This window comes from Malaclemys terrapin, chromosome 5, assembly GCF_027887155.1.
Source record: "Malaclemys terrapin pileata isolate rMalTer1 chromosome 5, rMalTer1.hap1, whole genome shotgun sequence".
Lineage (NCBI taxonomy): Eukaryota > Metazoa > Chordata > Testudines > Emydidae > Malaclemys > Malaclemys terrapin.
In genome coordinates this window covers 1551243-1578584 of record NC_071509.1, presented here as the reverse complement: position 1 = coordinate 1578584, position 27342 = coordinate 1551243, and the positions used below count along the sequence as shown (strand labels likewise).

At 46.8% G+C, this 27342-nt stretch overlaps 1 protein-coding gene across 10 annotated transcripts in view; it reads right to left on the bottom strand.

Annotated features, from left to right (window-relative positions):
- DCTN1 (dynactin subunit 1) overlaps window positions 1–27342 on the bottom strand; it is a 131157-nt gene that overhangs the window by 97783 nt on the left and 6032 nt on the right. For 2 of the 10 annotated variants that reach the window (XM_054030294.1, XM_054030297.1), the window contains exon 1: window positions 6490–6676. The exons of 2 other annotated variants lie outside the window; for them this stretch is intronic. In XM_054030294.1, the coding sequence (XP_053886269.1) occupies window positions 6490–6522 (33 nt within the window). In that variant the 5' untranslated portion in view covers window positions 6523–6676. Of the gene's footprint in view, window positions 1–6489; window positions 6678–27342 lie in introns of those variants that run through there. 6 more of the 10 variants (XM_054030298.1, XM_054030301.1, XM_054030296.1 and 3 more) reach the window with 4 other exon arrangements.

The following is a 27342-nucleotide window of genomic DNA, read 5'->3' as shown; positions in this document are numbered from 1 at the left end:
GGAATGACCCAGCCCCTTAAGTTTTCACCAATTGAAACAACTTCCACAGCCAGGACAAGTCAATTGCACTTTCTTAAATTACAGATTGTGCTAAATACAAGTGGAAAACGTACAATTTCCCCTACTGCAGAGCATGGGAAATAACCCCTAACTACACAAACCCAAATCTTTGAATGTTAATTTCCATCTAAGTTCTGAATGACAATCTCGTCTCCAGGCTGGGCCATACCATTGGACTTCAATGCTCAATAAAAGGACATTTTCAGGTAAGCACAGATACATTTTCCTATTCTCCAGTGTGCTAAGGTTCACAGATCTGCTACAATGCGATTTTCACTGCAGCATGCCCCCACTATCATCCTTTAAATATGGACATCCAAAATGAGGTATATTACACGTCCTCCATCTTCTCCTGGGCACTAAGGTGTGGAGAGTGCTTCTGCCAAAAAAAAAAAAAAAAAAAAATGACACTGGGTAAAGATTGGGTGGCCAATATGTAAAGTTGGGGTGAATTTAGGCATTGGTGGCCATGTGGCAACCTAGCAGATCTCAGTGTAAAAGACGTAACTTCTCTGCGCTACGATCATCCGTGCCCTTAAGGAGCATACTTTGATGATTAGGGATATTGTTTCTCGAATTTACCGTGGGAGCGAATGCTACAAGTACAATAGCAGTGGCACCAACTGGGGAGAGGGGAGAAGAAGACGCAGACACCAAGATTTTTGCACTTGCTCACAGTTCCATAGGCTGCAGAACCAGGGGGGCCACGCCCACCCACTTTTAAGCAGTGATCCTGTACTAAATCAGTACAGCTGCTGCCAGAGTAGCCCAAAGCATCGCTCCAGCTGTGTGGTTACAACGCCAAGTTTCAGTGAATGATGTTGTGACCTGGTGCATGGGGTCGCAACTCAACTTGGGCTCCAGATAGAGGGGTGGCTGGGCCAACGGTGTTGTAACCGGACGCCCAGAACATCTGTTCCCGTACAGCAGAGCACAGGGGAGTCCACTGACAACTCGCCTCTTGGTGGCACCAGCCCATGTGCCGTGCTGACGAGAGGGGAGACTCCCTTGCCGAGGGAGACCCAAAGTCCCTACAAGAGCAGTGGGGACAAGTGGGGACCAGAAGAGGGTCCTGGATCAGAATTTGGCCCCTCCCCAATTCCAAAATAGCTGAATTGCTGCCTGAATTGTGGTCTCATCTGAGAAAGCTCCCAGCTGATCAGAAATAGGTGATGCATGGTTTCATTCAGGCCCTGGAATTTTCAGGGGTTTCTTGAGAACAGGAATGGGACAGAGCTGTTCCTGCAATTCTTGCACAGTACTACGGATTACTGCCTCTGGCTACTCTCCAGGGACCTCACTTTAACCAAAGCTGCAGGGAGCAATTTACTCCCAAAATAAGAGCCTGGCACCGATCTGTGTCTACCTGCAGACAGGGCTGGTTCGGAGTCAGAGCTCTGAAGTAACTGAGAGCAGCTGCTGACCTTGCCACAGCAACCTGCCCTTGTTTGAGCTACCACTCAAAGAGGTATTTTCTCCTGCTGTAGTTCAGGGACGGCTTCCACTTGCCACACGATCGGTATTTCTTTCTATAGCACCTGGCAGGAGTCAGGACTGCAAGTTCACTTTTCTGATGACTCAGAATAGCCCCAGCTTACCACAGAGCTCCCCACTGTATCCATAAGAAAGCTAGGAACTGATTTGCCCGAGCGCCTGATTTCCAGGGCCAGAACCACATCTATGCCCAAAGGGGGGGGCTTAGGCAACACCTGCCTGCACTTGGTGGCCTGTGAGGAGGCCACTTGCAGATAAAAACTGCCCATGTTGGAAACAGAGAGTCCTTGGCTACTGGGGAAGGTAGCCACATTTACCTGGGGCAGTGACTCCAGGTTGGAGTTGGACAGGTGCACACCGAGAAAGCGCCTGCCTTTATGAAATGGAGGCCAGGGGCTAGAAAGAGGTAAAGGATGGGCCAAGGGCTTGGTCTTCTATAACTAGGCTGCTGCCCCCTTCTTCACCCCGTAGCCAGGTGCTGGGGGGAAAGGAAGTGCTCGTGACGCACAGCAACCTGCAACAGCTGCTGGGAACAGCCCAGAAGTTAGGGTGTGACAACCCACAGCAGCAGCCCAATACTCTCCAGTCTTCCAGGTGTGCCAGGAAATCCCCCTCTGTCTATTACAACTTCTAGGAGAACACCAGAAGGGATACACAGCTACCGCTTGTGCGAGGTGACGGCAACCTCTCTCAGCATAGCTTCACAGTACCCAGAATTCTAAACGGAAAGTGTTCATCCTCTCTTTTGTTATTTTTAATAGAACATAGATCAACTATTATTTTATAACCCCCTAACTCTGATCTGGACTGCTGGCTCCCCTCTCCAAAGGCGGAAGATTCCCTTTATGTATGTACACACATGCGCGTGTGCGACACACACAAATCAGCATGTCTATCGCCTGGTCTTTCTGCATTGATCCACCACACTGCGCTCCGTGGAGGTTAGAAGGAGAAACAAGCACTGATTTTCCTCCCCCCTTGGGAGTTTGTCCCTATCAACCTGCTTTGGAAAAAGTGAGGGGATGAACTGGGCTCAGGTCGCTGAGCTCTCGGTGATCCCCCTGTTCTCAAAGAGGCTGGGCTTATTCTTTTCCCTCCCCAACATGGGCCCCTTTCTGGGTTTCTCAAGGAAGGTGGGGTTCAAGAATGGACTTCCTAGAAGCTCTGCCCCTCTCTACTGCAGGAGTGCTAGGTGGGCTTCCCACGGGGTGCCTGGGCTATCAGCCGGGAGCCCTGTTACAGAGATGGCAGCTGGAGGGGGGAGCTGGCCCTTACTCACCTCTGGCGTGCCCATGAGGTGGCCGGTGCTCTCTACCCATGGCCTAGTGGGAGGCGGAGAGGGAGGAGGCAGCTGAGCTCTGCCATCTGTTGGTGCGAGCCATAGGGGCTTCGTGTAATTCTCCATCTGGCATGCTGCCCCTCTGGTTTAACACCCCCACCCCCCATACTGAGATGGGGGCGCTTGCCCCACAGCCAGTTCTTTTCCAATACTATGCGTCTCCTTTCCTGACTAGGGCAGAGGTGACCCGCCGGGGCCTGGGCTAAGGGAGGGGAATACGTTCTGCCCCCAGAGCTGGTCAACCGCCTTGAGACTCTCCAAGGGTCCGTCTCTTGTTCCCCCCTTATCTTCCGGCCTCTGGCTTTTCTCACCGGAGCTCTCCCTGAAGTCTGCAGGGAACCAGCCACTGCAAACACCTCAGCGGGGGAAGCAGAACTCAGGGACAAATCCCAAAGGGCAAACACAGCCCTGGGATGCAGCTGGGAATTGGACTGACCCGTTACGGGGGGTCAGTCAGAAACGTGGAATAAAGACTGGAGTTTCCCTGCAGCAGGGAAGAGTGGGGGAGCCAGAGGGAGCAGACCAAACTGGAGGCACTTCAGAGGCAGGGCGTTCCCCTTCTGCCAGTGACTGACTAGCTGCAAGCAGACTGAAGTACCCATTGTAATAGATCTATAGACTTAGAACAATGAAGGCCTGGCCTTTGGTAAGTTAAACTTCTAGGATAGGCTAACAATAATGCCATGCATGGCTGGGAATGTCTGGTATAGGTCTGGTGGTAGTCAGGAAGGTGGATGTAGAGCAAAGTGGTTAGTTACATTTGCCAATTACACAGTCAAGGCAATAAAGGATTGTGAGGAATTCTAGGAAGATCTAACAAAAGCAAGTAACTGAACATTCTAAAGACCGATTGAATTCACAGACTATCCAAGGTGAGGAGCACTGGAAGGAATAATTTAAACCAGTCATGCACACTGATGGATTCTAAATTAGTTAGAACCCCTCAGGAAATGTATCCAGACATCACTGTGGACAGCTCAATCATAACATCAGCTCAATGTACAGTAGTGGTCAAAAAGGCGAGTAAGCGAGTAGGCCATTCTAAAAAGAGACAAAGCTCTGAAAAACATGCTGATACGGAAACCCATTGCTCCGTTCCCACCAAGCTTCAGAACCATCCGGTTAGTTCAGAGCCTATCAGGTGCAGCATTCCTGCAAAACTCCTTCACCCGACTGTGCCTCAAATCTTGGGTGCGTAGGCGGCTGGATGTCTCAGGCAATTGTGGATGGGACAGATTACTTTTCACACCCAGAAAAATGGTTCAGCTCCTCCCCAGGTCAGTTCTCTCTCTCTCTCTCTCTCACGCACACACGCACACACAGCTTTAAAAAATACCAACAACTGAATATATTTCAACGTACTTATGATTTAAGCACAAATATTTGGGTCACTAATATGTGTCGCCTGCACACAACAATTTTAGAGCCTTGTTTCACCATGGCACATAACCCCCTCAAAATGTGTGTGTTACTTTTTGAAGCCAGGATCATACATCACGTGGGCGCACAGTGTTACCTTCCTACATGCAGAGGTGACTAATTGCACCCTTAAACTGTCACTCAAAGTATAGATCAAAAGTTTGGGGCAAACCTTGAACACAGCAGCACTTCTCTGGAAGTCTCCCATGAAGAGGTTCAGAACTGCAAGTTAAATCTGAGGCTAAGAGGATTTTAAGAGGTAGCTAAAGAGGACTTGAAAAAGGAGAGACCTAGAAATAATTCTAGTCTTCGTTTGCGGTAAGGCTAGTTATTACTGAATATATCATATCTGGTGCTGCCATATTCAGTCCTCATCAAAGGCGATTACTCAGGATTAATAACAGACCCATCATCCAGTGACACAATGCGGGCGGCTGCTGTCTCATCTAACAGAATCTTAAGCAGCCTGGATCTGTTGCTGTTAGACTTGTAGATGAACTAGCAAGGCGTTGCTGTGACAAAGCTCCTACTGTGCGAGCACCACTCCAGTGCTGGACTCACTCCGGTTTGACACCTAAAACAAGCAGTGCAATTTCAAATACGAGATTAGAAGACTATGGTAGGGGAAAACAGGGCACAAATACTTGTCAACTCAGCAAATGGAAAAAATACTAAGCTGAAACCACTAACCCCCTGCCAAAGGAGAGAAAGTACCTCAACCAACCAGCTCTCTCTAGAGGGGCTCTCACAAATCTGGTTCTCTTGACACTGGAATCTCAACATGTAGTTTGAGTAAATCGTATTTAATGTTGACTAACTTAAACCCAAACAAACCCCACCTGGCCGTAGCCAGCGAATGGAATTAAACCCAGCTAACAGAACACTAGTGGGAAAGCCTCCGAACCACCCCATGGATCAGGGACGGAACATCTTAGAAAAATCCAAACTCCGGGAAGCTAGTGAGCAGCACGTACTCCAAGGCTTGGCTGTCAAGAGCCGAGGACAATCATAGGAGACCTAGTCAAAAAGAGGGGTTCTACAGCAGCATATCACACACACAACCCACATTCTTTCACCATTTCTGAAGCAGTTTAACTTTTCAGACACATTCCCTAAGTGACCATCTTTAGTTGCTATGCACCATGGCCTCTGCTACTTCTATCATCTAGCTAACCAGGGGTAACAGCAAAGAAACAAAACCAACCAAGTCATTTTGACCATAGAGATTCTTAAGTTAAACCAAAAATCAACCAATGATTCGTTGCTGTGTTGTCAACTTCCCGAACAATGCTCTTTACTGGGAAGCCAGTGCAGTTGCACACTGCATTCTTTCAGTGCTTTTTCCTAAAGGAGGTTTGAAATGAGTTCAGCATAACCTGAGGTGATAAGAAAGGTCTCTTTCTTCTCAGGGTTTGCAAAGATGAAGGAAGACAGAACCATGGCCCGATAGTGTTTGTGATCAACCTCGAGTTACAGAGCACTTTGCCAAGTTGGCAAGCACCAAGTAATAGAGAAGCCTGGAAATGCACTAACCCAGCCTCTCCAACACCTAGAGACTCAGACAGAATACACTAGAGTCGAGAAAAAGAACAAAAACGGCAAAGAAAGAAACTCCAAAGAAAGGCCTCATTCATTGTAAGGCTATTGCTCATTTTAAGTTCTAGTGCTGACTTCACAGTCCAAGCTTAATGGCAATTTGGTAAAACCTTGGGCTTCCAAATATCTGAAAATCATTTCAGCACCTCACGATGCAAGTTGGAAAACAATCAGATGGGAAAAAACAAAGGGGGGGGACGGACGACAACCCAGAATCTTTGTGCTGAAAAGCACTAGAAAGATTCTGTCATCGCTGGAGGCTCAGCTGACACCTCATTACATTATCAGCAATAACTCACAAGAAATAGAGACTAATTTAAATCAAAATGGAACGACTAACAATATAATTCAGGCTATTTATCCACACCTTCCTCCCCCTCACCCCAGTATGTATTAACGAGTGAGAGATTGCTAATAGCCAGGATGCACAATTCAGAAAATGGGAACAGCATAGTAAACAATCTATATTTCACAGTAAATATCTATAACCTTCATTGCACCAGATAACGTTCAGATATATTGTAGACATAATAGAGCCAAGTAGTTTGTAAATAAGTCCAGTCCCCTGCCCCCCAACTTACCCGACTGTATGTGTGTCTCTTGCTCTGGGCCATGCTGCCGTTGCTCTATTTTAATGATTTTTGTTTTAAATGATGGTCTCAGTTCATGGCTAGTAGTAATTCAGGAAGGATTTGGCTTTTATGTTCCAGCTGATTCAACCATACCCGCACCCCAAGCCACGCTCTGTCTGGCCACACAGAGGAAAAAACCCTTTTCTGTTAGAGGATTCTTGAATACAAGGATATACAAATATCCAGCCCAGCTGACGGAGACTCACTTTGCGCTAGTGCTGCTCCAGACTCTTGTCACAGATTTTGCCAGCCCACTGGGTCCTAATGCTAAACAGTTTCCTATTTGAAAGTGGAAAAGAAAAGGCACTGGAGATACAAAAGCCATGAAATGATATCAACGAGCTTCTCCGGACCAACACTAAAAGGATCTACACGGAACACAGCCGTGTCCTGCTTTGGAGGGAAGTGCCAGATACGCTGTGTGATACGCTCCTTGCTAGACAGGGCCAGCCGCATTCCTGCTTGCATGGAGCTGATGATAAATACCCAACATGAAGAATTCAGAGTTGCCGTGAATTTTACTCAAAACCAAATATTTTCAGTTGCTCTTTTCTGCCCCTCCCTTCCCAGCTGGAGCTGCTGGCTCTTCAGGTTTGCTCTACATCCAATCCATGCCTCCCCCTGCCTAGCGCTTGCCAGTGCTACCCTAGCATCTCGAAAGGAATATACAGGAAAACGAAGCTGAAAATGACCATCCTACACGCAAAGCTATCTTGCTATTTACAGAGCCATCAGCCCAAACACATTCTTACACTTTACTATAGGATTAACGAAATTCTTAAAAAACTAAGCGATGCTGCAACCTAGGTGGGACAGAAGCACAGGTGTGGAGACCAAACAGTTAATCATGAGGCATTTTCAAAATCAATAATTGCTCTTCCTATGGCTGATCTGAATAGATGTCTAATTAAAGTCATCAGCCTCTCTCTTCAGGGCTGCCTACAGCATTAATTGCTGCCTGTGAAACAGCAAGCGGGGGCTGGGGTGGGGGGACATGCCTGACAGGAGGTTTTGGCAAAACTGGGGTTCCCAGTGTGTTCCACTCGGCTTTCTTCATTATTTCAGGACATCACAGCTGCACTAGTGTTCCAGTAATCATCCTCCAGTTCTTACCCCCTTCCCCCACGCACACCGCAGTCTTTGAAATAGGCCTCTAGGACCCCAGCTTCCCCTGTGCTCAGCACTGACTCGGCAGATGCAACTCAACCTCGCACTAAGCTACCTCAACTTTATCCCGTTCATATTCCCAGATCTGTCCAAACACACTCCTGCTCTCATAACACCGCACATCTGGATTGTTAAATTCTCACCCTTCAGCTCCTGAGGGGAGACAGGAGTTCTACGTAGGTGCACCTGGTTGTATACACTGCCTACTACAGAAAAGAAGATTAAAAGGAGGAAATCCCAATCCTTCCTTGGCCAGGACACGGACTACATGGGCCAACATGCTCTATTCCAGCTCTGATTTCCATGATTCTGATGGAAAATACTAATTATAGAAACGTAGAACTGGAAGGGACCCTGAGAGGTCATGTCCACCCCGCTGCGCTGAGGCAGGACCAAGTATCCCTAAAGCATCCCTGATAGATGTTTGTCTAACCTGTTCTTAAAAACCTCCAACTCCACAGTCCCACAATCCCCTTGGTAATCTGTTCCAGTACTTAACTATCCTTAGGAGTCAAACAGTTTTTCTTAATATCTAACCTAAATATCCCTTTGTGCAGATTACGTCGACTGCTTCTTGTCCTACCTGCAGTGACATGGAGAAGGACTGATCACCATCCTCTTTATAACAGCCCTTCACATAGTTAAAGACACACCTGTCCCTTTTCTCAAAACTAAATATTTCCCTTTAAAAAAAATTCCCTCATAGGTCTTACTTTCTAAACCTTTATCATTTTTGTTACTCTCTCCAATTTGTCCCCCCCTTTCTTAAAGTGTGACACCCCAAACTGGGCACAGTACTCCAGCTGAGGCCTCACCAGTACCAAGCAGAGTGGACAAGAACCTCCCACGTTTTACATACGACACTCCTGTTAATACATCCCAGAATATATGAGCCTTTTTCACAACTGCATCATATTGTAGACTCTCATTCAGTTTGTGATCCACTACAACCTCCAGACCCTTTTCAGCAGTACTACTCCTACACAGTTATTCCCCATTTTGTATGTGTACATTTGATTGAACTTCCCAAGTGGAGTACTTTGCACTTATCTTTACTGAATTTCATTTCGTTGATTTCAGCCCAGTTCTCCAATTTGTCAAGGTTGTCTTGCGTTGTAATCCTGTCCTCCAAAGTGATTGCAACCCTCCCAGCTTGCTTCATCTGAAAATTGTACAGGCAGACTCTCCACCTCTTGTACAGCATGTAAAGATTATCTGACACAAAATCTGAAGTTAAGTTTGCAAATAGCTCTCACTTTAACCCTCCGACTTTTCATTTACTGAGAACTTTTGGACAAAGTTTTCTTTTGGGCTGACAGGTTCCATGCTTGGTCACGAGTCCAAAGGGTGAGTTGTCTTTCTGGGTATGTGAACGTTTGAGTTAGATTAGTGGAGAGAGAAAGCATTTTTCCTATTTTAAACTAATCATTTTTGCAGGTGACTAGCTCAAAAATGGCTGAAAAGGTTACATTTTGCAGGTGGTTAGATGTCACACGTACCATTTGAACAAGATATAAAATCAACTACGATTAAAAGCAAACTTTTGATTAAATATAATACACAAATTTCTATTAGGTGTTTAGTTTTCTAAATAGCTTTATAACACCCATAATGCTATAGCTTGAATTCTTATTTTCTCTCCCTCCAACTGCTTTGCCCCTTGAAAAAAATATATCAAGGACGTTAGCTGGGAATACCTAAGTTAATGCAACAATAACACTGCAAATCTGACCATAGAAAAGTAAGTAAATGCAAAAAGTAGGAGTTGAATACCAACTCTGCCACACTGCACATCCAGGGTTAAGTTACTGTGTACTGAGAACAGAATCAAGACTATTCTATAAATTCAATACAGCTGAGCCAGTGCTACTAATGGAACCTTACGTTTTGCATTTCTTGAGAGCATTCGGTTTTTATACACATCTCCAGCACCTTTCAATGAGGATCTCAGAGGGCACAAAGATTGAGAAGGATTATTCTGTGGCAAAGGCTGAGAATGGGGAATACCAGAGTGCTGTGTTCCCAGCTCAGCCACAGATTTGCTCTCTGTCCTTGGTCTTGTCACGTCACCTCTGGATGTCTCAGATCCCTATTAACTCGGACAGTGGTTTTCAACCTGTGGTCTGCAGACCCTTGGGGGATCCACTGTGACGGGTTGGATCACAGAAACCCCCTTGGGAGCTGCCACCCAATGTGCAAAGACTACCCCTGCTTCTGTTTTCCCTGCCAGCTCAGGACTCCAGCACCCTGTCTTGCTGAGCCAGACACTCCTGTCTGGCTCCAGACACAGACCCAGGGTCTGAATCACTTGTCCCAAAGCTGCAAGTTTACCTGAAAACAGCTCGCAGTAGCGTGCTTGTCTTTAGCACTCAGATGCCCAACTCCCAATGGGGTCTAAACCCAGATAAATCCGTTTTGCCCTGCATAAAGCTTATGCAGGGCAAACTCATAAATTGTTCGCCCTCTATAACACTGATAGAGAGATATGCACAGTTGTTTGCTCCCCCAGGTATTAATACATACTCTGAGTAAATTACTAAATAAAAAGTGATTTTATTAAATACAGACGGTAGGATTTAAGTGGTTCAAAGTAGTAACAGACAGAACAAAGTAAGTCACCAAGCAAAATAAAATAAAATGCGCGAATCTATGCCTAATCAAACTGAATACAGATAATTTCCTCACCAGTTCCAGAGTGCTCCCTTTTACAGGCTAATCTCCTTTTAGCCTGGGTCCAGCAATCACTCACACCCCCTGCAGTTACTGTCCTTTGTTTCAGTCTCCTTCAAGTATCCTGGGGGGGGGTGGAGAGGCTCCTTCTTTAGCCAGCTGAAGACAAAATGGAGGGGTCTCCCACAGGTTTAAATAGACTCTCTCTTGTGGGTGGAGACCCCCCTCCTATGCCAAGTCCAGCTCCAGGATGGAGTTTTGGAGTCACCTGGGCAAGTCACATGCCCCTGCATGACTCAGTCTTTGCAGGCCGATGCCATTGTCCACATGGCATCTTGCATGTCTCCAGGAAGACTTCTCATGTGGATTGGAGCATTCCAAGATGCATTGTTCCCTAAGTGTCTCCTGATCAGGTACTTAACCTGGCGAATTCCTTCCTAAAGAAGCTGACCAAATGCCTCACAAAGCTTACTTAGAAATCAAGCAAGCATACAGCCCATATTCTTAACCTCGAGTAGAAAATGATATATATGTACAAATTGGATGAATAGATATAATAGACCAGAACCTTTACGGAGATATGTTACATGGCACAGGCAGCACAAAACATATTCCAGCTATGTCATCCATACATTTATAAGCACCCCCTCCCCATAAAGCCTTATAGGGTACACTGTCACACCCTCCCCCTGAACTTACTGCCAGAGACTTGGACACTGTCCATGGCGGAGGCAGTACCTGTAAAATTTCTGTTTGTTTCTGGTCACACTCCCTTTCAGTATCTTGAAACCATATGATGTCACCCCTAGGGGTTCTAGCCCGTTTTGGGGTTCCTGATCCCCAGATGCTTGCAAACAGGTAGGGATGTAGTATTGCTAACAGAATGCAGGCAGCAATACTCGTTAACGTGGAGGTATCTTGGCATTTAGCCACCAATGCCATGAGGCGGTGTGCCTCAGTTTCCCCTTCTAGACAGCAGCATGGGCCTGTTATGCTTTTGCTGCTTTTTACAGGTATGGGCTGTAAAGTAACATGCTGGTGGGGCTGTCTTGTCACCATCCCCAGCATGTATAACAGCTTATTCCACAAATCAGATATGTTCCACATCTTTAAAGGGTTTACCACTAGTGTGAATTCTTTTGTTTTATCCCATAGGTGAATTAGCAAAAGACACAAGGTTAACAGCAAATCTACAGTGGACAGGCTTTGTTCACTCAATTTGACTTGTTTAGCATCTATTGCGTTTTCCCAGTTCTCTGTGCCCTCTGGTAGACCTTCTGATGCAGATTCCTCTGCCTCTTTGGGGAAGACTTCTAGTTCGGGCATGTGCTTGGGTCTTTGGCCAGGAAAGGGTGTACTACAACCATACTTGTCCTCGGCCCCTCCCTCTGGAGTTTCTCTGGGCTGGGCCCCACTCCCTTGTGAAGTTCCTCCCATGAAGAGATTTTCCCCCCCCTGTCTTGGAGAGAGAGTTTTATCTCTTGCAAGTGTAGCAAGAACAGCAGCTTTCCCTGGGGTGCTCTGGACCCCTTTGGGCACCCCACTTTCTGTTTCCAATGGGTCAGCTGGATAGACCCCCTCATCCTGGAGACCTGACCCCCAGGTTTCCCTTAAAACCTGATCCACAGGAGAGCGGGCTGGCATTTCGAATGCAGACTTTTCACCCTCCTCCTGGGAAAGCCCCTCCCCACAAAAGGTGGGTGGACTCTCTGGCCCCCCCTGACCTTCCATCTGGGCTTCCCTCTTTGGTCTCCCCTCTGGGTCCGACACTCTTGTGTCCCCTGAAAGGGAAGGTGAACCTGCCCCAGCTGTGGACTCACAGCTACCAGCTACGACAGACCTCTCACTGGCCAGCAAAATCCCTCCCCTTCCACTCGGGTTGGGCTGGCACTCAGCTATAGGGTCCTTGGGGCCTGTTCCCACCACAGCAGTCCCCAGGACCCCAACTTCCACCTTTGGGACACACGCCTCTGTGCACCCCAGGGCAGGCCCGGCCCCCTGCTGACCTGCAACTTCCTGGCAGTCAGCGGCTGTAGTGGCCTCCTTGCTACAAGGTGGTACATCCCCCTCCCCCGGGGAGATGATTACAGGACAGGAGCTGGCTTCATCCAGCTCCCCCCTCTGGAACTTCCCTTGAGACCCAGGGCTACAGGAACTGGCCACAACCAGCCCTGCCCCCGAAGCTGCATCCTTTACTGCTGCAGAGGAATCTAAGAGACACTCTCCTATTCCCCCAGCAGTCCGTGTGACTTCGCCCCCCCCTCTGGGGCTTTTAGCACAAGATTCCTTCTCACTGCTAACCAACCCTGGGACAGATTCTGCCACACTAAAGAAATCATTCCCCAGTAGAAACGGTGCAAAATTGTGTGCCACCGTTGCAACAGTCAGCTCAGCCTGCAAATCCCGAGTTTGCATGTGTACTTTAGCTAAAGGTGCAAAGACTTTGTAACCCCCGACCAGCTCTAATTCTGCCATTTTACCTGGCAACAAATCCTTTTCTTGGATCAGGTCCCTCCTGACCACAGAAATCTCAGCACCCGTGTCCCTTAATCCAAGAAGCATTTGACCATTCAATTTAACAGCATGCATATGCTCATTGCTGGGTTGTGTGGAAGCAAGCTTTACAAATCCTGTGTGGAAAGAGGCCACAGCCTGGCTCTGAGAAGCCGCAGCTTCACTCAGTAAGGGACACTTATTCCTCAGGTGCTCAGTGGACTTACAATGATAGCACCTCTTGGGCTCCTCTGCTTGCACAGGAAATTTGGGTCGAGTACCAGGGGAATGGGGAGGTGACCGCCCAGCCTCTTTTTTCCCAGACCCAGGGGTAAAACGGTGATTCTGCTTTCCCCCAACCTTATACCCTTCTGCCAGTGGTTTGTGTTTGATTGCAGCTTGGGCTTGTTCATAAGAGTCAGCATACTCAGCTAATTCACCCACTGCATTTACCTTTTTGTCCCACAAATACTGTTTTACCTCATCACTGCACATATTCAGGAAATGTTCCTGAGTAACTAGATCACACATCCCTTCAAAGCTGGTAATGCCTCTCCCCCGCACCCATTTATCTACCAAATCTCTCATTTCATTGGCATAAGCCACATTACTTAATCCAGATCCCCTCTTAAGGCTCCTGAATTTAACCCTGTAGGTTTCAGGTGTAACCTGAAACTGTTTCAAAACCAGTTCCTTAAATTTACCATAGTTTGAAGCATCATCAATAGGCATCTTATTGAATATGTCCAGAGCTCTGCCAGTCAATTTTGCTATCAATGTGGTCATCTTCTGATCTTCAGGGATGGCATGGAGGGTGCACAGTCTCTCAAAGGTGATGAAATATTCGGCAATATCGCTGGACTCATCATACTGTGGACATAGCCGCTCCCATTTATGGATTTTTGGGGAAGTGGAGCCAGCAGGGGGAGGGTTTCGTCTCTTGGACTCCATAACAGCCAGTTCATGCTTCCGGGCCTCCCTCTGGGCCTCCATAGCCCTCTCGTGGGCAGCTGCCTCTGCCTCCACTCTCGCTGCCGCCCTTGCTGCCTCTGCCTCCGCCCTCGCTGCCTCGACCTCCATAGCTCTCTTGTGGGCAGCCTCTTCCCTTGCATGTTCTGCCTCCATGGCACTAATTTCTAATTGTCTTAGTTCCAGCCGTCTCTTATGTTCACTTTCTCTCTCTTTTGCTTCCAACCTGGCCAGCTTTAGTTTAATAGCAGCGTCACTGGTACTCATTGTCCTGCTTTCTCGTGCTGGGCTACAACCACTCTGCAGTTCACTGGAACTGAGATCACTAGTACTCATTGTCCTGCTTTCTTGTGCTGGGCCACAACCCCTCTGCAGTTCACTGAAACTGAGATGCACTCAGCTCAGGGGATTCTTAGTTAACAGAGAGCTTCCTTTTCTGTCCCTACTTCCCTTGCCCGAAATAAGCAAACAGAAAATAACAAACCAGTAACCACTTTGTCTGTTCTCCAGCCACCACACTTAAAACTCACTTAAAATCACTACCAGTATCTCAAAGCAATCAGCTGTGCACAGATCCTGCTCGACTACGCCACTGTGACGGGTTGGATCACAGAAACCCCCTTGGGAGCTGCCACCCAATGTGCAAAGACTACCCCTGCTTCTGTTTTCCCTGCCAGCTCAGGACTCCAGCACCCTGTCTTGCTGAGCCAGACACTCCTGTCTGGCTCCAGACACAGACCCAGGGTCTGAATCACTTGTCCCAAAGCTGCAAGTTTACCTGAAAACAGCTCGCAGTAGCGTGCTTGTCTTTAGCACTCAGATGCCCAACTCCCAATGGGGTCTAAACCCAGATAAATCCGTTTTGCCCTGCATAAAGCTTATGCAGGGCAAACTCATAAATTGTTCGCCCTCTATAACACTGATAGAGAGATATGCACAGTTGTTTGCTCCCCCAGGTATTAATACATACTCTGAGTAAATTACTAAATAAAAAGTGATTTTATTAAATACAGACGGTAGGATTTAAGTGGTTCAAAGTAGTAACAGACAGAACAAAGTAAGTCACCAAGCAAAATAAAATAAAATGCGCGAATCTATGCCTAATCAAACTGAATACAGATAATTTCCTCACCAGTTCCAGAGTGCTCCCTTTTACAGGCTAATCTCCTTTTAGCCTGGGTCCAGCAATCACTCACACCCCCTGCAGTTACTGTCCTTTGTTTCAGTCTCCTTCAAGTATCCTGGGGGGGGGGTGGAGAGGCTCCTTCTTTAGCCAGCTGAAGACAAAATGGAGGGGTCTCCCACAGGTTTAAATAGACTCTCTCTTGTGGGTGGAGACCCCCCTCCTATGCCAAGTCCAGCTCCAGGATGGAGTTTTGGAGTCACCTGGGCAAGTCACATGCCCCTGCATGACTCAGTCTTTGCAGGCCGATGCCATTGTCCACATGGCATCTTGCATGTCTCCAGGAAGACTTCTCATGTGGATTGGAGCATTCCAAGATGCATTGTTCCCTAAGTGTCTCCTGATCAGGTACTTAACCTGGCGAATTCCTTCCTAAAGAAGCTGACCAAATGCCTCACAAAGCTTACTTAGAAATCAAGCAAGCATACAGCCCATATTCTTAACCTCGAGTAGAAAATGATATATATGTACAAATTGGATGAATAGATATAATAGACCAGAACCTTTACGGAGATATGTTACATGGCACAGGCAGCACAAAACATATTCCAGCTATGTCATCCATACATTTATAAGCACCCCCTCCCCATAAAGCCTTATAGGGTACACTGTCACATCCACAAACTATCTCTAATGGGTCTGTGAAAGGTGGTTGTTAACATAGAACATTGGTTTTCAACCCGGGGACTGCAGACTTTGTTTAGATTTCCAAAGGGGTTCACACCTCCATTTGAAATTTTTTAGGAGTCCACAAATGAAAGAAGGTTGAAAACCGCTGCACTAGGATAAAGATAGCTTCACCAGAACCCTGTGAGAGTGATTATCTTAATACACCTCTACCCCAATATAACACAACCCGATATAACACGAATTCGGATATAAGCGGTAAAGCAGCGCTCCGCGGGGGCGGGGCTGCACACTCCAGCAGATCAAAGCAAGTTCGATAAAACGTGGTTTCACCTATAACGTGGTAAGATTTTTTTGGCTCCCGAGGACAGCATTATATCGGGGTAGAGGTGTACCTATAAAGCACTTGGCAATCCTCAGGCAAAGGTGCTAAAGAAGGGTAAATATTATTACTACAGGGCTTGAGGGTGGGATACGGGCTTTGAAGTACGGAAACTTAAAACACCCAGCACCATACTCGACAGACATTGGGGGCAAGTTCCAGTATTGTGAATGGGAAGTAGGATCCCAAGTTAAAGTATTACCTCTCCTCACTCCCCTGCAAGGAGTTCCCTTCCCAGGGCTAACCCCTTTCTCTGCCTCCACGGCAAGTACTGAACTGAGAAGCTCCTCTTTGCTCTCTGTCGCACTGCCAGTGTCTACAGCAATGGACAGGAAATGCGAGAAGGTAGTGGCATAAGGTCCCTGCTCAGCCAGGACTCTAGGGGCCACGAATTCGCCCACCTTGGGAGGGAAATGGCTGGCATGATTCTGAAGTGTGTAACCCCCACAACTGTGCAGAGGATTCTATAACCCCCTGATTATCTGGGTACTTAACAAAATTGCCTGGAGCATAAGCATTGTCACAAGGGGTGACAATGGATCCAAAGACCATTAACAAAGAGTAATGATAAACTAGCAGTATCGAATACAGAGCTGGGTGGGGAGGTCAGTGGGCTGCCACAGGAATTAGGCTGATTTAACAAAGACGTTCATTTAAGAATTAACTAAATTCTTAAAGCTAAAGCACAGGACTCAGAGTCAGGAGACCTGGCTCTGTACAGATGTTACTGCCAGGCCTCAGCTTAACCCCTTTGGGCCTCAGAATTCACAGAAGAGCAAAAACAAGGGTTGGCTAGCAGGGCCAGATCTATGAGGAGGGATTAAAAGAATTAAATATGTGCAGAGCTTTCAGCTGAACAACTACTACTAAGTGAAGGTCAGAGTGTGCAAATATTTGAAGGGAGTAAACCCCAACCAGAGAGAGAAATTATCTAGAGACATATGACAGGGCAGAACTACAGAAGATGGGATAAAAATCCAGAAAGGTAACATTTAGGTTAAATATCAGGAAAACGATCTTGACAGTGAAGGGCTCTGACTGTAGAATCACATCCCAGGAGGAGGAGAGCTGTTCTGTTCACTCCCTCTGAAGCACCTGGCATTAGCCACTGTCAGAAGACAGGATACTGGGCTAGATGGACCTTTGGTCTGACCCAATATGGCCATTCTTAGGCCACTCAGCACATTTAAAGCCAGACTAAGCAAAAAATTAGAAAGTGCAAAATAGTGAACAATCCTGGGCGGGCCACTGAGCGAGAACTAGATGAGACCTAGTCTTCTCTGTCTCTAAAACGTCCATACATTTGAGTCTGTTATGCCTAGATTCCTAGAAGTAATGAGATATAACTATGCAAAGGGAAAACTCAGGCTGAACATCAGGAAGAGTTCTCTACTAATAAGGTCAACTGTAGGAAGGAATAGTTGGAGCACTATCTTTGCATTTAGACCTGAAAGCAAAAAATAATTATAGATATATATACATACACACTTTTCTCACTTCCTTCAAGCAAAATTTAAAATAGAAGGTTAAATCCTGCTGTTTTGTTTTGCTTTTTAAATTTCCCCATGGAGCCAGCCCCCAACTTTGTTGAGGTGTTGCAGCATTGTCCAATTAAAAAGCCAGTTGCTCCAATGGTCAACATCTGTCAATCAACTTGCAAATAACATGACCTACACCTTTACTGGGCCACTTGAGTGCCTGCTGACAGTGCTGGTGTGGAGGCCTTCACCCAGCCCACACAGTTCCACTCTCAGCAGCACGACACACATTGTCAATGACAGTACTGTCCAACTAATGATGCATTTCCACTCATAGTAACAGCAGCAGCAGATTCATATGGCTATGATGTAGCCATAGTGGCATGTAGAATGGATTTCCATCTTTAATAGTCCCTTGCAAGTCTTCTTCCTTTGGCAAGACTCAGGATGGAGGATTTCGGTTTCTTAAATCCCTCAAAATTGCATCTTCCAACCTCATTCACAGTTGACTTTGTTGCTCTTCTTCCTTCAATCTGAGCTCTATAAACCTTCTGTAAAAGCAAACATTCTTCTGCACATTGGACATGACCCCGCTACTGCAGTCATCTTGTTCTCAACTGCTGCAAGATTGCAACTTGCCGGGATCATCTAAATATCTCCTCATTCATGACAAAAATCAGACCACACTGTTAAGAATACACTGTAACTTTTGATCCTGACAACTGTTTGGTTTCCACTCCTTGGCTGCTTTTAATTGCCATGTTTCTGATCCATTTAATAAGCGTTATCACTACCGAGGTGAACACGCAGCTCCTAGTTGTCACACAGACATCCCCCTGCCCAGACAGAGGCTTCTGGAGCTCCAATGCCAGTGATGCAAGACCAATCCAACGTAAGACTTTTGACATAGAACCTCCTGTTGTCAACCAACTACCCAAACAGATAAAACTATTCACCCATTCAATGTCACTGCCATCTACATGTAGTGTTGGCAAGTCATTCCTTTCTGGTTTATAGGAGGCACACACAGCTCCTACAATATCATGCATTTTAATAGCTACTTGGGGACCTTGATAACATCATAAAGAAGCTGAAAATATTTATATAAAACCTGGGAGGAAAGTGTCTTATTTGAAAAACAAAAACACAGTTAACCCCCAAATTGCTATTTTCACCCCATTTTTAAATCCCCAAATCTAAAAATAAAAGCTGAAAGATACCATCTTACAAAGGAAGTGGTGGAGGCCTCGTCTTCTGGGTCACTGAAGGGAACACTTCTGCCTTGGCACCTAGTAGGACAGACTACACAGAACCAAAGAGGGCACTCGTTTCTCATTTCTAGAGTTCTAGGACTGGGACTGGGTAAGCACAAAGTTCTGCCTCCTCTGTGACAGAGCCTCTTAAAACAGTGACACCACAAAATGACTAGAACGTGAGCAGCAGTGACGGCTGCCAAATGAGCCTTCAACAAAATCCCTTGAAATCCTGCCACAAAGAGAAAAAATTCCACAGCTATTGAAATAGGTCAAGAATGAGAACAGAGCCATCTGTCTCTCATACTTATGGAAAGTCTTTGCCACTTAAAGGCACGTGTCTCAAGAGCTGAGGCTTGAGAGATTCCAAAGTTTAATACCTCCCAATCTCAATCTCTCTCTCGCACACACACACACCCAGCCAGCCCGCCCAAGAGCTGAAGTGCTACATGGAGGAAAAACTGGATCAGCGTGGAGAGGATTCTGTTCCTTGTAGGAAAGAGGGAAATACAAGAAGAAAAGCAACATGAATAGAGGTGTCTGAAAACAGAGATGGTTCAGGGATCACAGCACCTGGTTAGGCCTGCTGGCTAATAAGCAACACTGTCCTGCCTTGCCCCACGGAGCACCCTGAGAAAGAGAGAAGAGTAGCTGCGAGGAACAGAGGTTTCCCAGGGAGGCAAGAAGACGTCCATAAGCCCATGTTAACCAGTTACACTCCTCAGGCAGAAGCAACAAAATGTTCAACTGGTGGCTATGGCAAAACAACCGCCAGAGGTAACTCCATGAGGGGAGCATCCTCTCTGCACCTACATCTACACTTACGGTGGCACTGCACACCCAGCTAGCACAGGTATGTAGACAGTGAGACTTGGTTTAGGCGAACAGACTAGACCAGCGTGGAGCACGGACGCTGCATGCCTGAACCCTATGGAATATACCACACAGTTCTCTATAGGGCCGGCTCCAGCATTTTTGCCACCCCAAGCGGCAGGGGGGAAAGGGGGGAGAAGAGGAGCCGCGATCAGCACGTCTACAGTCGCCGCTTCATTCTTTGGGGGCAATTCGGCGGCAGGTCCTTCCCTCTGAGAGGGACTGAGAGACCCGCCGCCGAAGAGCCAGACGTGCTGCCCCTTTCCGTTGGCCACCCCACGCACCTGCTTGCTTTGCTGGTGCCTGGAGCCGGCCCTGGTTCTCTACACACCCAAGCAGTGCCTCCCACATCTATACTCCTATTGTGAGCGATGTAGCGTCCTGCTGCCGGAGCCTATCCCCACAGCAGAGAAATGCTCTGGCGAGGGAAGGCTGCCGGGAAATGCTTGCAACACATACATAAGGGACCCTCACTCCCTTCAACTCAGGCTGGTCACTGCAAGTACTTCCCCTGCAAGCCAAGACCATCTCCTTACCTACGAGACCTGAGCCCTCCCACAGATGATTGAGACAGTCCACTGCTACTGAGCAGTCTGCAAGGATCTGGAACAACTTGGCTGGGATCACTAAGGAAAGGGTCCGAGTCAAACCTATAGTTCATAACTGTAGCTGCGGTGGCCAAGAAACTTGTTTCTATTGCTGTCCTGCACAGCAGCCCTGATCGGGGTTTGCTAGGCACCCGACAAACACCCAGGAAGACACAGTCCCTGCTCCAAAAACTCATAATCTAACTCGACACGATGGAGACAAATGGAAGTAGAAGGGAGAATAGCACACATGCAAAGTGAGCAGGGTGATCTTTGGCACATGGTATGTTAGCCCCAGAACTTTAAAAAATGTATTAACTTACTTTTATTTAATTTTATTATGGGGCCAGGTCTGGGGCATTAGCAGGAGTAGGTAGGAGCAAGGGAGTGGTGGGAAAAAAGGAAGGGGAAAGAGGGGGAAAGGGAGAAAGGAGCAGGGAGAGCAAAGCTGGTAGAGGAAGTATTGAGATGGAGGGAGTGGGGAGCAGTCAGACAATAACATCCAGACTCAAATTGTAGACAGCAGTCTGCTGATACAGCGGCCTGCCCAGGGCACACAAAGGTATTAAGAGCCCTTGCTGATCCCAAGAGCTGGCTGCAACACTAGAAGTCCCTGTTCTACTTTCCCCAGCCCTTTGAGGGAGGGGTGTGTACAGGGATCTGGTGCACTCCTCCCGCCCTTTGAACCTCAAACACGTACAGCCTTTTCTTTCCGATGCGGCCACTGCCACAGCTCTCTATGCTTGTGTCACTCCGAGACATTGGTGCTGTAGTGTGCTTCGCACAGGGACCAGCTAGAAATGAAAATCATTGCAGAACAATGCTATACATTTGAGCAGTGCTTCCTAGAGAGCGTCCACTGCATGGGTGCTGCTCTGTAGTTCACACTGACTCCAATTAGCTTTAGGATGGAGTCCCTGGATAGGTCTAGACTGCAACCGCAGTTCATGTAGACACAGCCAAGCTAGCTCAGAACCAGAGCAGCGAATGCCAGGGCAGGCTAGCTGCCCAATTACCCAGCGGTCCATCGGGCTTGTACAGCCCATGCTGAATCCCAAGCTGCCGTGGTTTCACTACTCCAATACCTAAGCTAGCTAGAGAAATGCTGGCTCAGGTCCGTCTACACATGCTGCAATCCCACCCAGCAACTGCAGTACAGACATTCCCAAAGACGGTTGTTTTGACCTAGAGTCTCCTAAATGGCTGGATCACGGCCACTGTCCCATGCCCAGCGTAGGTGCTTGAGCTAGCCAGCCCTGGTTTCAAAGGAGAAGAGTGCGTGCAGGGTGCATTCCATGAGACTCTAGAACATACTCCCCGAGTGCTGCACAGGGCGTGAGCCTTGTCAGGTAGGTCTCAAAAGCCTTTTGGGGCTCTATAGCCTCTAGGTCACAATCAACAGAATTCCCAGGAACCCCCCATCAGCCAGTGCAGATCACAAGAGTACTGACATCAGGTGGTCCAGCAAAGGGCACTGTTTAATGAGCAGGCTACTGTATATTGTCCCGGCTTCAGTTCTGGGAGAGGAAGTGTGCATAAGATCATTTCCGTATTAAGATGTGGGCTACGCTATGAAAACTTCGGAGAACCCTGCTTAGGGCGTTGTGATATTTTGCGTGATATTTACTCTTTGTAATACACAACTAGAGGCCCCAGCCATGCCTCACACACACAAAGGCAGCCGCACCAAAGTATAAAATCAGAGACAGCAGGTGGATACAGATTGGGGGGTGAGGGGGGGCCCACAAGGGAACAGTGAGACGGTAAGTGTAATAAGCAGCGGTCAACAGCACGCCAACTGTCTTGCGTTTTGCAGGCATTGTGGCAGAGGGGAGTTTTAAGGAGAGATTTGGAGGCTAGCATAGTTGCTTTGCAGATATTTACAGAGAGCTTGATATGAAGTAGGAAATATACAAATATTTTGTATTTTATGGTATATTTTCCCATGATCCTTAAAAGCCAAGTCAAAATATGTATTTACTACATAGGTTTACGTTACCATTCATGACTGAATTAGATAAACTCAAGGCAGAACAAAGTAATGAGGTCATCTGTGCTTGACTCAGTGAGTTTTCTACCATGACTTGCTTTAATCTGTTCAAACAGGAGTACTGCTACATGACTGACAGCTTCTGCACCTTTCTAACAAAGGAGTAGGTGGCAAAAGCCATAGTTCTACCAGCTAGGGAGATTAATTTCTGCCAGACTTCCTATGCACACTGAAGTCCAATGGTCTTGATACCAGTCTTGAATTTTCACTCTGCATTCAAGGTTTCCCTTGAGTCAAGAAGTTAACTTCTGAAGCAGGATCTAGCCAGGTGTCTTTTAATGGAGCACTAAATAGGATAGAAGACTATCACAGCAATAAGCACCTTAGAGAAAGCTGATAAGAGAAACATATTGTAGGGAATCATCCCGCACTGACAAGGGAATAGACATGACTGCTCCTCAGTTCACTGGCGAGCAGCAGCACAATCCTCCCCTTAGATGAGGAGCAGGCTACTGTACCTCACTAGCCCTTCCTTCCCGGGGGAGTGAGACCCAAACACAGCCAGGAGGTCATCCGGCTAGACCAGTGGTCCCCAACCTTTTTTGTCTGGCGGCCGCCAGACAACAAGCCATGGAGGAGCGTGGCGGCGGACGAGCATCTGCCGAAATGCCGCCGGCAAGCGGCAACGTCAATAGGCGTCGCCGCCAAAATGCCGCCGACAAGCAGCGTCATCCAGAGACGTCGCCGCCGAAATGCCGCCAATTGGCGGCATTTCAGCAGTGATGCCTCTGGATGACGCTGCTTGTCAGCGGCATTTCGGCGGATGCTCATCTGCCGGCCAGTACGCAGGTGCACTTAGATGCCCCGGCAGGCACCATGGCGCCCACGGGCACCGCATTGGGGACCCCTGGGCTAGACCCATGTCGAATGGTGTTTTTGCACCAGTGCTATAGATGTGAGTCGTCATTACTGGATCATCTCTAACTAGCTCACGTGAGAGGACGGCTGGTCTTGTAGTTAAGGCAGTGGACATGTGGGGTCTATTCTTAGCTCTGCCACAGACTCAGTCACTCAGTTGTTCCCCTGGTGCAGCGTGGGGATGTTATTCACCCAACCTCACAAGGGAACTGCCAGGATAAGCTCATCACCACAGAGGTTCTTACGTTTTTCATAACACGGACTACATTTTAAATGGCAAGTGAGCACCTCTCAGGTACTTCCCGCATTTGCAGTCATAGAACATCCCCGTAGCAACTACAAGAACAATCTATGTGAGGTGCCCCTATGCTAGGGAAGAATGCCATAGATATTACCCTAAATATCAACAACAAAGCCAAAGCTTTTTAACTAAAAACCAAACCTTAAAATCTCACAGGACATGGGGAGTCCACTGGAGAGAGCAGCTAGCACATTATAAGAGCAACCTGATAATTCAGTCAGCTGAACTGAGCAAAAAGTTTAAGAACCTCCACAAGCGTCACCGTAATTTATTAACAAACAGCAAAATTCTGTCAGGCTACGTTACGCTTAACACGCTATTGGGGTCCCTTGAAATAGCTTCAGCACTTGTCAAACCTCTTGCGGACCTTTCAGCAGCTTGGAGTCTTGCAGCGAGATGCTGGTGTGAAAAATAATTCTAAAAACAACACTGAGTTTCCATCTTTACTGTGTCAATCTGACTCCAGATCAAGTCTGCTCAATTTGCAAGCAAGAAGATGGTTTTTCTAACTGCCAGCCCTGCAAACTCCCCTGGGGACCTGAAAGTCAAGCTGGGTTCTTGCTTGTTCATGCTTCAAAAACAGTAAGACTCTGCAGGCCAGATTCTGCCTTCAGTTACATGTATACAATGATCCTATACTATTTAAAGCCTGCCCTCAGTTACACCTAAACATAGTTTTCAGAGGGGTGTAAGTAAGGACAAACTTTGGCCCTGCAGATGGGGCTTATTAACCCTATAGTTGATGCATGAGCCAGAATAAAACCCAGCTCCCTCTGCTGTCGCTGTGCTGACTCCTGGAAAGCCAACAGGAGTAAAAATCTTATTTGTGTCCCTCACAGTGTGCAGCTGTGACCCCAATACATACAGGGAGTGGATCTGCTGAGTCAGGAGGATCACTCCTTAAAACTCTTTTCCACGATGCCCACACAAAAAAAACTGACAACAGCTAAGCACCTGCTGTGCTGAGACCACTGCCCATCATCATGCTGACCAATATTGCCATATTGTGTCTTTGTACTCATCAGTCGGTCTGTAACCACCTGTTGTCTCTTGTCTTATATTTAGCTTGTAAGTTCTTTGAGGTTAGGATATTCTTTTATCTGTCTTTGTACAGCGCCTAACTCAACCAGGCCCTGTCTGTGATTGGGTCTCTTAGGTGCTTGCTACAGTATTACACATACAATAGTTTCCGGTCACTTTTCAGAATAAAATGACATCTGTCAGCTGTTCTGTCTGTACAGCATCTGGCAAAATGGGATCCCAGCCTGGTAAGTTTCTAGACACTGCTGCAATAAAGGTGTTAAAAGAAGAATGAATAAACCCCACTCTATAAAGCAACAACCACTACCCCCCCATGGGGAAACAGAGTCAGGGCAGGCCCCCACCCTCTCTGTAGGGATGGGGGTGGGGTGGAGTGATGACTGGTGCCCCAAACAGTGGCTACTAGGTAACGGAAGCTGCTGAAAGTTCAACAGACAGAGACCACTGTCATCAAAACACCAGAAGTCAAGTTCCTATGACCCTGTCTGTCATTCAAGCCCAGCAAACAGAAAAAGAAGTTTGTTACAATATACTTTAGGCAAATCACTGCTAACTCTGACCTACAAATAGCCAGAACACAGGAGGTTAGGGCCTAGCTATTAGCTACAATAGTGACAATCAGGTCAGGTACTTTGTTCACTGCAGGAAACCTCAACTTCATCTTAAAATGAGTCTTGATTCACTTGGCACTAGGACCCTGCAGATGAGTGCTGCGAGTCTGCGCTCTGACAAACTGCACCATTTCACAACTTCGGCCACAGTCAGAGAAGCAACAAAGCCAGACTGCAAGCACTGAAGGACAATGAGGTTGTTATTTTTGTTTTCTATTCCTTATGCCACCCATTCCACGTTTTTCTGTTTAGCTAAAACTGAAGCGATCAAGATTGCAATCAATCTATCAGAAGCACCTAATTGAAAAGGTAACCATAGCAACACACGGAGGAACACAGGATGCTGCATCCAAGCTACATCTGTCTGGTAACAGGAGGTTAGTCAATTTCAGCTCAAGATCATCTCCATCAAAACAACGCACCCATTATTTCACAGCTGAACACCTTTCCATGGTCATCAATAGCTCTGGCCTTTAACCATCTATACACTGTACATATCATATAACCTTCATTGTTTCTGACTGTATCAAGGGTAAACCCTTTTAAAAATACGCCTACTCTGCTCTTATAACTCAAAGATTTAAAACAACCAAAACAAAGGTTTTCACTGTTCCTTCCTTATTTGGATTTAAACGATACTGCTGTCAAAACATAATTGCTTTTTACCTATTAGCCGCACTCCTGTCATTTTCCTCTGCCCTCTGAATGATTAATACACATTTTTTAATTCAACTCACCTCATTCAGTGCATTGCTGGTTTTCTGACATGCAACATTATTCTTTATCTTCAAAATACTGAAAAACTGAAATTAAGGCTCATTTATAGAGGGATCTAGGAAGAGAAGCAATATAACTCGAGAAGAAATCACTCACATTGTAGCATTAACACATACACGCAAATCGTTTAACAACCCAAACAGACAGATGGAGAAGAACATTCACCAGGATGCTGAAGGGGAGATATGGCTAAAGGTTAATTTTATATCTGAGTATATCATAATCCTCATGTATTTTCTAAATTATTTCTGTTCTGACTCATTTAGTCATGTATTATTCTTTAGAATGGGTTTAATCCAGACCTCCCAAGCCCTCGGAGGGTAAATGCAGAAACCCCTGCAATTCAGCACCCAAAGGTCCCCATGGGGATTTGGGTCTTTATGATGCATCAGACATCTCACAAATGGAGGCCCAAACCTCCAAACCAATAGCTCCAGAGACCTCCCTCCTAATAACCAGTTACACTTGGCACTGCTAGACCTTTCCAGCAGAGGATCTTAAAGTGCTTTGCATTTCATTTAGCAATGAATCTTCCCCAAACATTTGTGAAGTGCGTCAATATTACTGACCCTATGTGAAGTGGGGCGAACTGAGGTACAGAGAGTGACAAATGACTTGCCCGAGGTCACCTGGCAAGCCTTTGGCAGAGCCAAACGGAATCCAGATCGCCCATGTCCTAGTCTGAGACTGTCCCTCCCACCTACATAATAAATGAGGTGATGTTACAGGACTCCACCAAACACGCTCAGTGAATTTACTGGGCTGCACCTGAATGAATTGGAAAAAGTAGTGAATTTTGGCTCAGAAAAAAGAGCCCTCTACTGGGAGTTTCTCTTAGTAGTTGGTGCAGTGTTCTAGAATGCAGCCATTCAATCAGGGGCACTATCTAGGCAGACACATCCTTGTGTGGCTTACTGCAATTATGAAATGGCCTGATTCAGTCTGTAGTGAGTCTCATTGAAATTGTTTCTTGCCACCAAAGCCATCTGGAGGAAAGATTTAATTTGTAATAATGAGATTTAAGGTCTGTAATGGCATTTACACAACACGACTGCATTATGCAAGTTAACTGGGGAAAGTGTCTATTAGTCATTTATCTTTGATGTCAAGACACGAGCATCATCAGGCCGAGTTTTCCATTCAGAAATGAGGGTCGTTCACTTGCCGTGATAAAACGATCCATCTGACAATGAAGCAAGCGGAGGGGAGCTCTCTGCTCTCCAACTCATCCATTCAAGGTCTTTGGGAAGAATTGGTTACAGAGGCTGACTCTCTCAAGAGAAGTGCTGGAGGATGAAGAGGGTGTGCATAGGTACCTGAGAGGGGTAGGAAGAAAGAAGGGCATAGGAGGCAGTCAGGCCTCTCAGCTGTGCTCTTTGAGGGAAGGAATCCATGGAAGTGAGCTCTATCAAGGAAGAGTGCAAACAAGAGAGGTCTGGAGGGTGAAGGAGAGAAAGCAGGCCACCACCACCAACTTGGTAG